At 43.9% G+C, this 15,052-nt stretch overlaps 1 protein-coding gene across 8 annotated transcripts in view; it reads right to left on the reverse strand.

The window, feature by feature from the left end:
- The window catches only part of DCLK1 (doublecortin like kinase 1), a 332,990-nt gene that overhangs the window by 73,927 nt on the left and 244,011 nt on the right, over window positions 1-15,052 (reverse strand). The window contains exon 1 of one of the 8 annotated variants that reach the window (XM_043531869.1): window positions 354-690. The exons of 6 other annotated variants lie outside the window; for them this stretch is intronic. In XM_043531869.1, the coding sequence (XP_043387804.1) occupies window positions 354-372 (19 nt within the window). In that variant the 5' untranslated portion in view covers window positions 373-690. Of the gene's footprint in view, window positions 1-353; window positions 691-15,052 lie in introns of those variants that run through there. One more of the 8 variants, XM_037892371.2, reaches the window with a different exon arrangement.

Here is a 15,052-nt window from a genome sequence, read left to right on the forward strand (position 1 = left end):
TAAGTTCCTTCAAAATATTTCAATGTACTTAATTTTAGAAGCATTTTCAGCCTTATATGACATGCTCTGTAAAATTAACAAATACTGAATACCTGAAGAGAATCATAGTGTACTACAAAGTAATCACATAGAGGATGCCAATAATTTTCTTAAAAACTTACTAAAGCATAGAAAGAAATGCTTTTATTTTATATATATACATATATACGCACACACACACTCTTTAAATAAACAACTGGCATATTAACAATCCATATTTGTCAGTTTCAGAAAAAATAAGCAACTAGACACCTGAATTCTCAATCTTATATGAATATTTACATACTAAGGTATCAATAAGGCATTTAACTTACCTTCTATGAGTTCTAACATGGACACAGTCTTAGCGTTTAACCTGATGATAGCAAGCACAACAATTCTTTTCCTGTACTAAGCCAAGCTGGAGCAAAAATGGGAAGCAGTGGGATTAGTTAAGGATAGCTAGGGCTGCTCACAGAGTGAGCTGAATGAGATGCAGGACTCATAAGCAGAAGCCTTTTCTGCGTAAGGCTGACGTCTTCAGAGCAGCAGTGGGAGGTGCAGGTGCTGTCTTAGGGCTACATCAAAGGTGTCAATTAAACATAAAGCCACTGCTTCAGAATGCTGAGCAACTGCAACCCCCACTCTGATTCCATGAAGCCCAGAAAGCCTAAGCAATTTTATATGCTGTGCACTGAATCATAATGAAGAGCCTTCGGGGGCAATATACCAAATGACTCATCTGAAAATCAAAATGACAATAACTCTTGTATACCCTTGGCTGACTGGCAGTCTAGCAACTGCTAAATCCTTCAGAGAACGCAGTCAGTATTTTAATAGATTTTTCTTAATGTAGAAAATATCTCAGTGGTAAATAGTAGGCCCACATACATTTATCTTCTGATGCTGCTCTAAAGAGCATTGTAAAACATGTTATACAGCATAGTAACTACAGATCACCATACTGCTGCATATTACACATCTCAATACCTGCCTTTTGCAATGCATTTGTTAAGAGAAAAGTGTACAATGGCTTTGTGGTATGCACAGGAATGACGAGAAAGTTAATTTGCATGTAAATAGGCTGCCTTTAAGGACACACATTTCACTCAGCTGGCTTAAGGTTCATAGCAAGGGTAATGGTTTGTACCTATCAACACAGTGTTGGGGGAGCTTGTGGCACATGCACATATTTAGGGAAGTTCATACAGTATCTTGAGGAACGAACAATGTGGGTGTGACCAATAACATGATTTCTGCATCAAAAACTAGTTCTATTAATACGTAGGGGCTGCATGAAGATATTTTGTTTGAGCAAGGAGAGAAAAGGGATAGAGAGATTAAAAATAAGCTGCTCGAGTCTAATCTTCAAATATATATATTTTTTAATCAATGCTAAACTACTACAATTTTGTCTATGAGGGTATAAACTTGAAGGCCATTTAAAAGCATTAGCTACAGTAGTGCAAAAAGCCTTTTAAACTGATCAGATCGTCTTACACCTGGCTGTTGTCAGGGTGAAAGTCAAGGTGCTGGCTATTATTTAAGAAACCCTAAATGATTTAGATGCCAGGTACCTCAGAGACCACTACTGTCCCTGTGACTTGCAATACACTTTGTGCTTAGAAGGAATAGTTCAGCTAATCTGTCTCAAAGATTAGAATCAGAGAATCATAAAGGATTAGGGTTGGGAGAGATCTCAGGAGGTTATCTAGTCAACCCCTGCTCAAAGCAGGACCAAGCCCAACTAAATCATCCCAGCCAGGGCTTTGTCAAGCCGGGCCTTAAAAACCTCCAAGGATGGAGATTCCACCACCTCCCTAGGTAACTCATTCCAGTGCTTCATCACCCTCCTAATGAGACAGTTTTTCTTAATATCCATCCTAGACCTCCCCCACCGCAACTTGAGACCATTGCTCCTTGTTCGGTCATCTGCCACCACTGAGAACAGCCAAGCTCCATCCTCTTTGGAACCGCCCTTTAAGTAGATGAAGGCTGCTATCAAATCCCCCCTCACTCTTCTCTTCTGCAGACTGAATAAGCCCAGTTCCCTCAGCCTCTCCTCATCAGTCATGTGCCCCAGCCCCCTAATCATTTTCGTTGACCTCCCCTAAACTCTCTCCAATTTGTCCACATCCTCTCTGTAGTGGGGGCCCAAAACTGGACACAATACTCCAGATTTGGCCTCACCAGTGCCAAATAGAGGGGAATAATCACTTCCCTCAATCTGCTGGCAATGCTCCTACTAATGAAGCCCAATAAGCCATTAGCCTTCTTGGCAACAAGGGCACACTGTTGACTGATATCCAGCTTCTCATCCACTGCAATCCCCAGGTCCTTTTCTGCAGAACTGCCGCTTAGCCAGTCGGTCCCCAGCCTGTAGCAGTGCATGGGATTCTTCCATCCTAAGTACAGGACTCTGCACTTGTCCTTGTTGAACCTCATCAAATTTCTTTTGGCCCAATCCTCCAATTTGTCTAGGTCACTTTGAACTCTATCCCTCCCTCCAGTGTATCTAGCTCCCCCCCAGCTTAGTGTCATCCATGAACTTGCTGAGAGTGCAATCCATCCCATCATCCAGATCATTAATGAAGCTGTTGAACAAAACTGGCCCCAGGACCAACCCCTGGGGCACTCTGCTTGATACCGGCTACCAACTAGACATTGAGTCATTGATCACTACCTGTTGAGCCCGATGATCTAGCCAGCTTTCTATCACCTTATAGTCCAGACCGATGCAGTTAAGAACATACCAGACTGGTAAATCAATGCTGTGAATAATAATTATATTTAGCAGGGCGAGACATTTCTCATCACTTTTTGATCCAAAAATGGCAGCAGTCAGAATTCTCAAGTTAGTGCAAAATGCCCTTTTGTCTTATGAGGAGAAGGTTACTCGCTCTGTGCAGTAAAGAGGTTCTTCGAGATGGTTGTCCCTGTGGGTGCTCCACTTTAGGTGTTTGTGTGACCCTGTGCTTGTAAAAAAGATTTGTGGTAGCAGTGCCTGATTGGATTGCACACGTGCAGTTCCTGTCTCATGCCGCCTTAGACAGTTATCTAGCACTGTGCTACCAACCTCCTCTCAGTTCCTTCTCTACTGCAAAGCATTCAGTGTGAAACTCTGAAGTAGAGGGATGAGGGTGGGTAGTGGAGCACCCAGAAGGACAATCATCTTGAAACATCTCAGTTACTGCATAAGGTAAGTAACCTTTTCTTCTTTGAGGAGTGTCCCTGTGGGTGCTCCATTTTAGGTGACTTCCGAGCAGTGCCCTTCAGCAGAAGGAAAGGACTTTGGAGTTGAGGTCATGGCAGATGATAAATACAGTACATCTGAATATTACATCAGATGTTGCATGATGTTCTAATGCATAGGGTTGTGTAAATGTATGGGCTGAGGCCCAAGTTGCTGCTTTACAGATGTCTGTAATTGGGACATTGTTAAGAAATGCCAGCAAAGCCAATAAAGCTCTGGTGGAATGAGTGTGAATCCCTGTTGGGGGTTGAAAATCGTAGTGGACGTAGCACAATATGATACATTCAGAAATCCATCTGGACAGTGTCTGGTTGGATATGGCGTTTCCATTCGATCATTTAGTGACTGGCATCTCTAATTTTGGAGACTTGTGGAATGTCTTTGTTCTGTCTATGTAAAAGGCTAGCACCCTGCGGGTGTCCAGCATGTGGAGTGTTGACTCCCGTCTATTCCCATGGATTAGAGTACAATGTTGGGAAGTGAATGGGTTGGATGAGATGGAATGCGGAGGTGACCTTAGGTAAGAATTTAGGATGTGGTCTTAGGGTAACTTTATCTTTGAAGAATATTGTGTATAGTGGGTATGTCATGAGGGCCCCTTGTTCTCCCACCCATCTGGCAGATGTGATGGCGATGAGAAATCCCACCTTCATTGAAAGGTGGAGGAGGAAGCATGTTGTTAATGGTTCAAATGGGGGTCTGGTGATGCCTCTGAAGACTAAGTTAAGATCTCATGATGGAGTAGGGGTTTGTACTTCAGGGTCAATGTTGGTGAGGCCTTTGAGAAAGCACTGGTGATTGGGTGCGTGAAAATGGATAAGTCATCCACCTTGTGGTGGAACGCTGTGACAGCTCAGAGGTACACGAGGCTGAGCTCATGAAGAGGCCAGATTTTTTAAGCCCCAGCATGTATTCTAGTATCAGAGGTAAGGACAAAGAGATTGCTGTTTCTTTGGCACCAATTATCAAATTGTCTCCATTTGTGTAGATATGTGTGATGGGTGAGTGTTCTGCAGCTATTTAATAAAATATTCTGTACTTCCTCTGAGCAGGTCATTTCAGGTCCTCAGAGCCATGGAGTAACCACACCTTGAGACAGAGTCTTTCTAAGTCTGGTGAAGAATTCGGCCTGTGTCCTGAGAGGGGAGATGAGACAGAAGAGGAAGTGTATGTGGCCGGCACACTGCCATTCTGAGAAGGTAAGGAAACCATGTTTGTCGAGACCACATGGGGGCTATCAGGATGACTTTGGACTTATCCAATCTGATCTTGTGAATCACCCGTGCCAGGATGGGGGTGAGAGGGAAGGCGTATAGGAGAGGAGCGTCACGTCCCATTTGATAAGAAAGGTGTTGCCCAGGGAGTGAGGACCCAGCCCTGCTCTGAAGCAAAATTGTGGGCATTTAGCATTGTGTGCCATTGCAAAGAGGTCTACAGTTGGGAACCCTCGGTGCTTGAATATGTTGTATATTCGCGTGTCTAATTTCCACTTGTGGTCCTGAGAAAAGTTCCTGCTTAGTGCAATGCTGTGGTGTCTTGGGATCCCAGTAGGTACGATGCTGTGATGTCGATGTTGTGACTGATGCACCAGTTTCAGAGCCGCATGGCTTCAGTGCACAGGAAGTGTGAGCATGCCCCCTCCAACACACACACACAACTGTTTATATAGAACATGCGTGCAACATTGTCTGTGGGGACTTGTATGGTCTTATTCTTGACCATGGATAAGAAGTGAGAACACACATTGTGAATGGCGAGTAGTTCTAGTAGATTTATGTGTAGGAGGGATTCTAACGGGGACCAAGAGAGAATGAGCGTTCAGATGTGCTCCTCAACCTAGTAGTGACATGTCTGTCATGATGGTCACCATTGGGGAATTTTGTTCAAGAGGGACCCCAACACAGACAGTGTCTAGTTGTATCCACCAGTGTAGTGATTCTTTTATTTTGTTTAGTATTGTGAGTCATTTGTTTACACTGTGCTTGCATGGGGTGTAGGTTATCCAGAGCCATGCTTGTAGACACCACACGTGTAGCCTCGCATGCTTGATGATGAACATCATTGCAGCCATGTGGCCCAATAATTGCAGGCAAGTCCTCAAAGTTGTCTGAGAGCTGTTCAGCGTTGTGGAGATGAGATTGGTTAGAGTCACGAACCATTGTCATGGTAGAGAGGCTATAGCCTCAGGAGAATTGAGGCAGGCACAGATAAATTCTAGGTTTTGCGCTGGTGTTAGTATTGCTTTTTGTGTATTTATTTGTAGGCCTAAGCGTGTAAAGACAGCTACTGTCCTTTTGGTGGCTTCTAGCTCTACTTGTCGTGTTGCTGCTTTCAATAAGTGGTCATCCAAATATAGGACTATAATGATTCCCTTTCTGCGGAGGTAGACTGCTACAACCGTGAGGACCTTCAAGAATATTCGAGGGGCAATGGAGAGGCCGAAAGGTAGAACTTTGTATTGAAAGTGATCCGCTCTTAGAGCAAATCTGAGGAACCTCCAATGTGATGGATGTATTGTTATATGAAAGTACGTATCCTGGAGGTCAAGGGCTGAGAACCTATTCCCCCTTTCTAGTGCTGGACTTATGGCAATCAATGTGACCATATTGAAGTATTGAGCCTTCACAAACTTATTGAGACACAATAAATCAAGAACGGGTCTCCACCCTCATTTTTTCTGTGTGAGGAAACAACATGAACAGAAGCCCTTCCCTCGTGTTTTGTTGGTACCAGTTCTACTGCCCCAAGGTGTATGAGGTGGATTACTTCTCATCACAGTAGATGTTCATGAGAGGGGTCCCTGAAGAGGGATGGTTGTAGGGGAGATGGAGATAAATGGGATGGATTATCCAGTCTTGATGATCTCTAGTACTCATCTGTCTGTTGTGATGGATGCCAGACTGGGTAAAAGGGAGTCAGGCAACCTCCAAACGGCTGAGAGATGGTAGGTGGTTCCAGCGCTGAAAGATGTGGGGGTCTCAGGCCCTCAACCAAAGTCTCAAAATTGCTGCCTTGAGGGTGGTTGTTGAGATGTAGTAGGCTGAGGTGAGGCTGTTGTCTCTTCGTGGATCTCTGTTTCCGCCCTTGTTGTTCATATTGTCTGTGCAGTTGCGTGTATTGCATGGACAAGAATCTCTGTGAAGTATAATTATTTTCCCTGTCTTTTCTTGGTCCTAGGTGTATAAATGCTCAGGGACTTCTACGCCGCCCTCGAGTCCTTGAGTGTGTGGAGGCACTAGTCTGTTTTGGCTGCAGAGGTTAGGCCCTTCAAATGGAACATCTTTATCAATTGCACCTCTGTGGGGAACCCAGAGACATGTAACCCAGATGCTCTTCTCATCACTAGCACGGTGTTTGCAGACCTCGCTGCTGTGTCTGCAGAGTCCAGGGCAGCCTGCAATATTGTCCTGGCTATAAGCGGTCTTTCAGAGATGATTGACCTGAACTGCTCTCTTTTCTCCTCAGGAACAAATTCAATAAAGTCTGATAGCTTTGAGTAATTCATGTGGTCATATTTGGCAAGTAATGCCTCATAATTGGCAATCCTAAGTTGCAGAGTCACTAAGGAGTAGGCCTTACGGCTGAAGAAGTCAAGCCTCTTCTAGTCTCTGTCATATGGCATGTTTTGGGGGTGGTGTTGTCTTCCCTGTTCATTAACTGCATCCACCACCAAGGAATTCGGTACGGGGTGCGAGATGAGAAACTCCGTTCCCGTCGACAGCACATAGTATTTTTGTCAGACCTCTTGCACCTGGGTGGGATTGCTGCTGAGGTCTGCCAAATTGACTTAACTGGTACCATAATCGCATAATTCATGGGTAGAGTGAGTTTGGAAGAGGTCAATGTCTGTAAGATGTGTAGGAGTTTGTGTTGAGCCTCCTGGACTTCTTACAGTGAGATGTCCAATAAGCTCACAACTCTCTTATAGAGGCCTTGAAATCATTTGAAATAGTCCCCCATATTGGGAGGGCCAACTCCTCGTCAGAGGTCTCCTCCTCCTCTCTGACCACCTCTTCTGGAGGTTCACATGGTCTTGATACCAAAGGTCAGGGTGAATGATGTGCACTCATCTGGCGGGGGGGGGGGGGGGGAGCTGGGAGGTTTGTGATGTTGTGGGGGGGCATGCTGCCCAAGGGCTCCAATAAGACCACTGTAGTGGAAGAGGCATTGTTGGCATGCATGGGTGCCTGTACCAGGGTCAATCTTAGGGCCCACGATAATAGCCCCTGTGCGGTGGTGGATCAGGTCTGGTCGGCGGTGGATGGGGGAAGAATGGTGTGAAGAATATATTTCCCCTTCATCCTCATCCTCCTCGTCACTTGAGAATGGGGGAGCAGATTGAGGTGGAGGGGTGAGGTGACTCGGTACTGACTGTGCCCAAGTGACATCAGTGGTGAGAATAGGAGATTCTGGTGTTGAGGTGACTGTTTGGTCATTCTGATGCAGGAATTGCTGCAGCGCTGATAACATTGGTGCCGTTGAAGGTGTAGCGGTTGGTACTGACGGTTGCGGCGTGGTTGTCAGTGTCGTTACGCACACCGATTGCGTTATGCCGGCAAAAGGTGGTGCTGTGATTTGCAGTGGTGCAGAGCCGTTTTGTGCCAAGTGTCTAGTCAGCTCCACTGGTGCTGAGGCATGGGGTTTCGGTTTCCCCTTACTGCCCGTGTCAGAGGTAGCCTGCTTGGGGTCTTTTTCTTTCATTGCACCAGAGGGTGCCACTACTTCAGCTGTGGAGAAGGCCAGTGAGGTCTGTACTGATGGGGTTTGCCAGCTTGGAGAATGCGGTTTCTCGGCAGATTCCCAAGCTGTGGAAGTTGTAGCCTGCTTTTTTGCCACCTTTTGGCACAGTGGTCTTTAGTCTGAGCCATGGAGGAAGGGCCGCTGCCAGAGGCTGCAGTTGGTCCATGCAGGGGGGATCCATGCTTTGGGTTCAGATGCCGGAGAGACTTCTCCATCAGGTGGTGTTTAAGTTGTAAGTCTCTCAGGCTTTTAGCTTGTGGCAGAATGAGCACTTTTGAGGTCTGTGTGTCTCGGTGAGGCAGCAAACACACTGCGAGTGATAGTCTGACACAGGTATTGAAAGTCTGCAGGTGAGGCAGCGTTTAAAACACCGGGAACAAGGCTTTCCCCTCAGAGGAGTGTTTCTCCCCACATAAGAGGAAACCCAAGACTCTAACAGTTAACAACAGAAACCTAAACTTCTAGTCCAATGGGGAAAAATGTTTTTTTGAGGGAAAAGAAATTAAACAGGGAGAAACGAACTAACTACATTTAGTTTTTGTTAAGTCTAACTAGTGAAAACTATGCTAATAAGACTAGGCACAGAGGCGCTGCTAAATGCTGTGACTCAAGCCAAAGGCAGTAGAGAAGAAATTGAGCAGGGTTTGGACACACAGTGCCAGATAACCGCCTGAGGTGGCACAAGATGGTGACTGCGCACGTACAATCGAACCAGGAACTGCTCTCACAAATCTCTGATTACAAGCGCAAGAGTGACAAACACCTATAGTGGAGCACCCATGGGGACACTCTTCGAAGAAGAATCAAGGTTTCTTTGTTTAAAATTTAATATGCTGAAATATACATCAATAGTTAAATAAACTGTAATAAACTATTAAATTATTTTGGCTGTGTATGCACATGCGTAGATGTGAAACCCTTTGCTTATTGTCAGCTCTTGCTGTGTTATGCCTGTAGGGGCGGCTCTACCAATTTTGCCGCCGCAAGCTGTCGCCGCCGAATTGCCGCCACCGCAATAGCCGTGGAGCTGCTGCCGAATTGCCGCTGCGCTCGGAAGAGCAGCGGAGCTGCCGCCCAAAAGCCGCCGTGGCAGGAAGAGCAGCAGAGCTGCTGCCGAATTGCTGCCGCGGGACACGGACTGCTATCCCATTCTGAATGCCACCCCAAGCACCTGCTTGGAAAGCTGGTGCCTGGAGCCGGCCCTGTATGCCTTATTAACCCTGTAAGGTCTTCAGGGCAAGGACTCATGCTCTAAAGACTAAATAAAAAGACATGGTACACTTATGGTGCTATAGATATAAACAAAAATATAACCATTGAGAACAACTGATACCATCTAATGATATGAATGGTACCTTTTTAATTAAAAAAGGGCAATGAATAAGACAAAGTTGCTAAGTGCCCTCTTGAGAACCTCGCATTAACAGCATCCTGTACCAAAAATCATACTCTATTTATAAAGCTTGCCTATTGTAGTCTGAACTTCTTGTACACTGTAAAACATCTTTGTTTGGCGGATTATTTTGTTCTCATGGATCAGGTTTGCCAAACACAAAACGAGTGTGTGAGAAGAGAAAGAGAAGGGTGCTATGTGAGATTTTTTCCAGAACAGATTACACATTCACATCTTAAATATAAGTCTAACCAGTCTAAGTTTAAATTTTTTTTACAATAGTTTCAACAACATGTATAGTTCATGTAGCATAGCCATTAACCCATCGTTCTGCTAACACCTGCAATTTGTTGCTCTCCTTCCTCACAAACACTTTCTCTCTCAGAGATTATATCATTTTCAAGCAGTTAAGGAACAAAACGTACCTTGTGTTTTTTTCCCTTCTCTTACTGTATTTTCATTGTGTGTAGGTCTATTAGGCTTTGCCTTCACTGCAAAATGATGAGGTGTTTACATCAAAAGCTATCTCCATGCAATATCCTAGATGGAGACAAGGCACTGAAATTTTTACCTTGATCTAACTAGTCAAGGCCAACCCCCAGGGATGAGTATCAGATTTATTTTTACTAGTTACAGAGGTAAAAACTACCTGTGTCTTGTCTCTACTAGGTTTTTTCATCAGGTCAGTTATCACAATATAAAAACACTTTTCTCAAGGTGGGGAGCAATGAAGACAGACTATTATTGCAGTGTTTTTGTCAATAGACTAGGAATGTCCATGGTAATGATCAGTCTCAGACCAGCAAAAAGATAGGATCCCTCCTCAGGGAATATAATTCCAGCCTCCTGAGCGTCCATGGGGATTTTTAAATCCACAAATCCCAGAAATGGATCACTGTCAGTCCCAAAGCATAAGGATGTGCACAGTACACTACACTTATAGGGTGGAGTCAAAAAGTGATATTTTTCTGCATTGATATTTTGCTATAAATGATGAATAACTGGCCCTTGTTTCCTCTCTCCTTTTTACCAGAGTTCATCAGGTATCTATGAATTTGGCTGCCAACTCCATATAGTGTCAAGTAAAAATTAGCGACCAGCTATTGAGAAAGTAGGAACAATAGTTTTTCAGGTGTTTTGCCTCATTGGAAATTTGAAAAATCAGTCTGGTTAACTGATTATGGCTAGGATTTTTGAAAATCCTCTTTTTAGGCTCTTTTGAAAATCCCAGTCTAAATGTCTCTATTTCCCCATTTTAAGCCTTGATTTTATTATTAGATAGATGTTATATAAATGATAATCTTCAGTTTCTTCAGGATAAATGCTGAATACCATCAGTATAAGTAAGAAATTAAAAGAACCCAGGATCAAAATAAAAACTGATCTTGATATCCCTAAGAGTGCAGGATTATTTCACTATTTCTATAGGCTTCTACCCCTGGTTGCAGGGAGAGTTGTGCTTCAGCACATTTACGAAAAAAGTGTTAGCTAAACATAATAATAATGTGGATATAAATATGTTACCCCACTAAAGACAATCTGATTTGTCAAGTCCCTGCCTTGGGGACCTAAAAGGCCTTCTTGAGATATATCTGACCAAGGTGGTTGAAGAAGAGTGGTCTCTGGGATGGCTAAGAATGAAAGCTCAAAGCAAATGAAAATGTACCTTTTTGCAATAGAACATAGCCACCTCTCCTCTGATACAGTACAGGACAGCAGAAGCATTCACTCTATAGCAAGTCTCATTAAGATCCCATCTGTGCATGCTACAGTCCTATTTTGTTTACAGACATATACAATTTTAAACTGGCACTGGCTTAAAACTTGGTATATGATTCCTTTGCTGAAACATTTTTTTTGAACACACACCACTAGATAATATAATACACTCTATAAATTCTTTATGAATCTTGTCTTCTTCACAGAGGATATAGGTACCATTGAAGTTACACTGGATTTTTATTACACCACTTGCTACTGAAAAACTGAAAGAAAAAAAAATACAGAAGTTTGTACTTAGAAAACTTTCTGTAAATCCTGTGAAAATCAAAGTGCAATTTTTGGTTGTTTTAATTTGTGTGACTCATCATGAAGCTGAAGGAACACTTGCTTCCATTTCCATTAAAAGCATACCCACATACAATAAGCAGACTTTTTAATCATGTCTTAAGCAGTTGTAAAATGTTCCTTGTCTCTGACAGAGGATGGTGGCAATGAGGCAGCAGGTTTATGGTGCATTTTTATTACTTTATGGGTGACCTCTCTCTTCTAAACCCCTACAAAATTTCTCCAAACTTACAGCTGAAAAAGAAAGTGTGTGCTCCTGTTTTTATGATGATTTTTTTCTCCAAAATGAATGTACATACAAGTCTAGTGACTAAGGAAGACCATAAGATTGAAATTTATTTTTTATGATATTTCATGCATATGTTTCCAAGAATTGCTATTTGCTGTACTAATTGAAACATTTGTAAAACAAACAAACAAACAAAAACCAGCATATTTTTATTGTCTGAGATTTTGTACAAGGTTTATTATTTAACTTTTATTAAATTTAATTATTGTACTTTGATGGGCTTTGTTTTTTAAATAATGTCCTCAAATTCAAGTCTCTGGTATTTCTTATTATATCCTATTTACAGATACAATATGGGCAGAGATAAAACAGACAGGCAATTAATTCTGCTAAAGGTCAAATGCAAGGCATTACAATCTGGAAGCTATTTTAAAAAAATAAAGAACAGCAAATAACAAAACATGGCTCTGTCAGGACAACCTAATGAAAACATAACTCTTTCCCATTAAAACAAGTTTATGCATTTTGCTCAGTACTGCAATATGACTGCTCCTATGGAAATCACTTCCTAACTACAGGTGGTGCAAATAGCATTGCTTAAAACTTTCCATCATAAGATCCTGTTTTTATTTGCTTTATAACTTTAATGATTTATACTGAAATTTTCCATGCCAACTGTCTGACTTGGGCTGAATTGTTTTGGAAAGTTTCAGTGAAAACGATGCAGCCATTTATCAAAATGAGTTAGGGGGAAATTACATTTTCCCACATTAATATTCTTATAAATGTTTAATTGAGAAGCTCTATCTCCATGCTTTGGGACAGGGATGTGAAAATTGGGTAGATGTCTACCTAGTACAGGGGTCGGCAAACTACGGCCCGGGGCCCACATCCGTCCCTCCAGAGGTTTTAATCCAACCCTCAAGCCCCGCACTGTGTGGCTTCCACAAATAGCAGCATGTCCTCTCTCCAGCTCCTATGCATAGGGGCAGCCAGGGGGCTCCGCACTCTGCCCCCGCCCCAAGCGCCACCCCTGCAGCTCCCATTGGCTGGGAACCACAGCCAATGGGAACTGCAGGGCTGGCACCTGCGGACAGGGCAGCGCAAAGAGCTGCCTGGCTGCGCCTCCATGTAGAAGCTGGAGCAGGGACATGCTGCTGCTTCTAGGAGCTTCTTGAGGTAAGCACCCCCCAGAGCCTGCCCGCCTGACCCCCTCCCGTGCCCCAACTCCCTGCCCCAGCCCTGATCCCCCTCGCACCCTCCTAACCCCTCAGTCCCAGCCCAGAGCACCCTCCTGCACTCCCAACCCCTCATCCCCAGCCCCACCCAAGAGCCTGCACCCCCAGCTGGAGGCCTCACACCTCCTGCACCCCAACCCCTAATTTCGTGAGCATTCATGGGCTGCCATACAATTTCCATACCCAGATGTGGCCCTCGAGTCAAAAAGTTTGCCCACCCCGACCTCGTATCAGAATGGGGCCACAGAGGGGCAGGGCTTGTAGGAAATGGAGCAGAACGGTCTGTAATCACTATGGTACACTTCCCTCTGAACCTAGAATAAAACCCAGGGTTCTTGAGTCTCTACATTCCACTGCCGTGAAATCTGATGGTTAAAAGTCTGCCTCCTCTCCTGCTGGCAGCCGGCTCACAGAGCATAGTGGGTTGTCAATCTCTATCAGTTACTCTGTTAGCTCAAGTGGCAGAGGTCTGTGCTGTGGATCCTAAAGATTCCAACCCTGCTGTTAAAATACATGCGAGTCAAAATGGTTCCACATGAAGAAATGTCAGGTTTTTTCTGTTTGCTTTTTTGAAAATCTGGGAAATGACATACAAACCCACTACATTAAAAGAACGTTAAGTTTCCAAAGTTAGGAAATGCCAGATTTAAGGTTGCCTGTGAAATCCTATTTCAGCCTCTTTGTGTATATGCATTGTGATACCATCTTTAGTTAGATGATCCCACAGTTTTTTCCCCCGCACAGGACCCCTGCCTCATTCAGTACACAGGATGGGCAGTGCTCACTGAATGAGCATCTATCCTATATTTCATTCTATCCTTTTGTTCAGTGTATAGCTTTGTGCCTTACTTACTGCACACCAATCAAACTATGCTCTTAATAAAGTATTAATTTTCTTATGGGCTATTCTGTGGTACTCGGTACTGTAGCATCTGAGTGCTTCACAAACATTAATGGATTTATTTTCACAAGACCCCTTGAAGTTAGGTGGTATTACTCCAATTTTACACAAATGGTAATTGAGGCACACAGAGATTATGGTCAAAAGTCTCCTCTAATTTGGGTGCCTGATTTGAGATGCGAAGAACTGGATTTTTATGAGAACTTACCTTTTTAAGGCACTATTTGTGTTGAGAACATAGCTCTCACTGATTTCAGTTGAAGATGGGAGAGATCAGCCCTTCTGCAAATCAGACTCCAGATTTTATGTTGGGCCCCCAAATAATGAGGAACCCATAATTAATGGTCACCTGTGAAATGTTTTGCTTAAGCGAATTGCCCAGCATCACATGGGAACTCTGTGGTAGAGGCAAAAATAGGAACCAATTATCTGGGATGGCATTCAATTGCCTAAAGAGACCATCCTTTCGTTCCTGACCCCGGTCTCATTCACCACCCCCGTTCCAACTTGATGGATCCCAGGGGAGTGGTGCAGATCAGCCAGCTGGTTAAACCCAGAGCTATAGGACCTCCAGAAAGAGCCACAGATCCTGTAAGGCAGCGGGACTACTCCTTTGGGAAGGGAAGAGTGACTAAAAAAAATGCTGCAAGCGGAATTGCTGCCGTTGCTTCTGACCACTATAGTGGCACCCTTTCATGACTAGAGGGTATACTTCCAACGCACGCAGAGTAGCTTGGGAGTCTTTTAAAGAATGCGGGGTTTCATTGGTTTTTCTAAAAACAAAACCCAGCCATCAAATGGTAAGTCCTCAATGGTCTGTAGCATATCGGGTGCAATCCCCGAATTCTGCAGCCATGAGGCGCTACTCGTGGTCACAGCCACCATAATAATTCTGGCCACGGCATCTGCCATATCCAGAGCCGACTGCAACAAGATCTGAGCCACCATACAGCCTTCTGCAATGAAGGCCATAAACTCTTCCCTGGAGAATTCGGGAAACTTGTCCATGAGCGTAGACATGGCTGTCCAATTGAAAAAGTTATATTTAGAGAGCAAAGCCTGCTGGTTCGCTATGCACATTTCCAAAGAGGAGGAGGTATAAATCTTCCTGCCCATTAAGTGCATCCTCTTAGAATCTTTGTCCTTAGGGGAGGACTTATACATCTCCTCATGTGTGCTATCGTTTGCTGAAGTTACCACCAGTGAGTTGGGG

This window comes from Chelonia mydas, chromosome 1 (genome assembly GCF_015237465.2).
Source record: "Chelonia mydas isolate rCheMyd1 chromosome 1, rCheMyd1.pri.v2, whole genome shotgun sequence".
Classification (NCBI taxonomy): Eukaryota; Metazoa; Chordata; order Testudines; family Cheloniidae; genus Chelonia; species Chelonia mydas.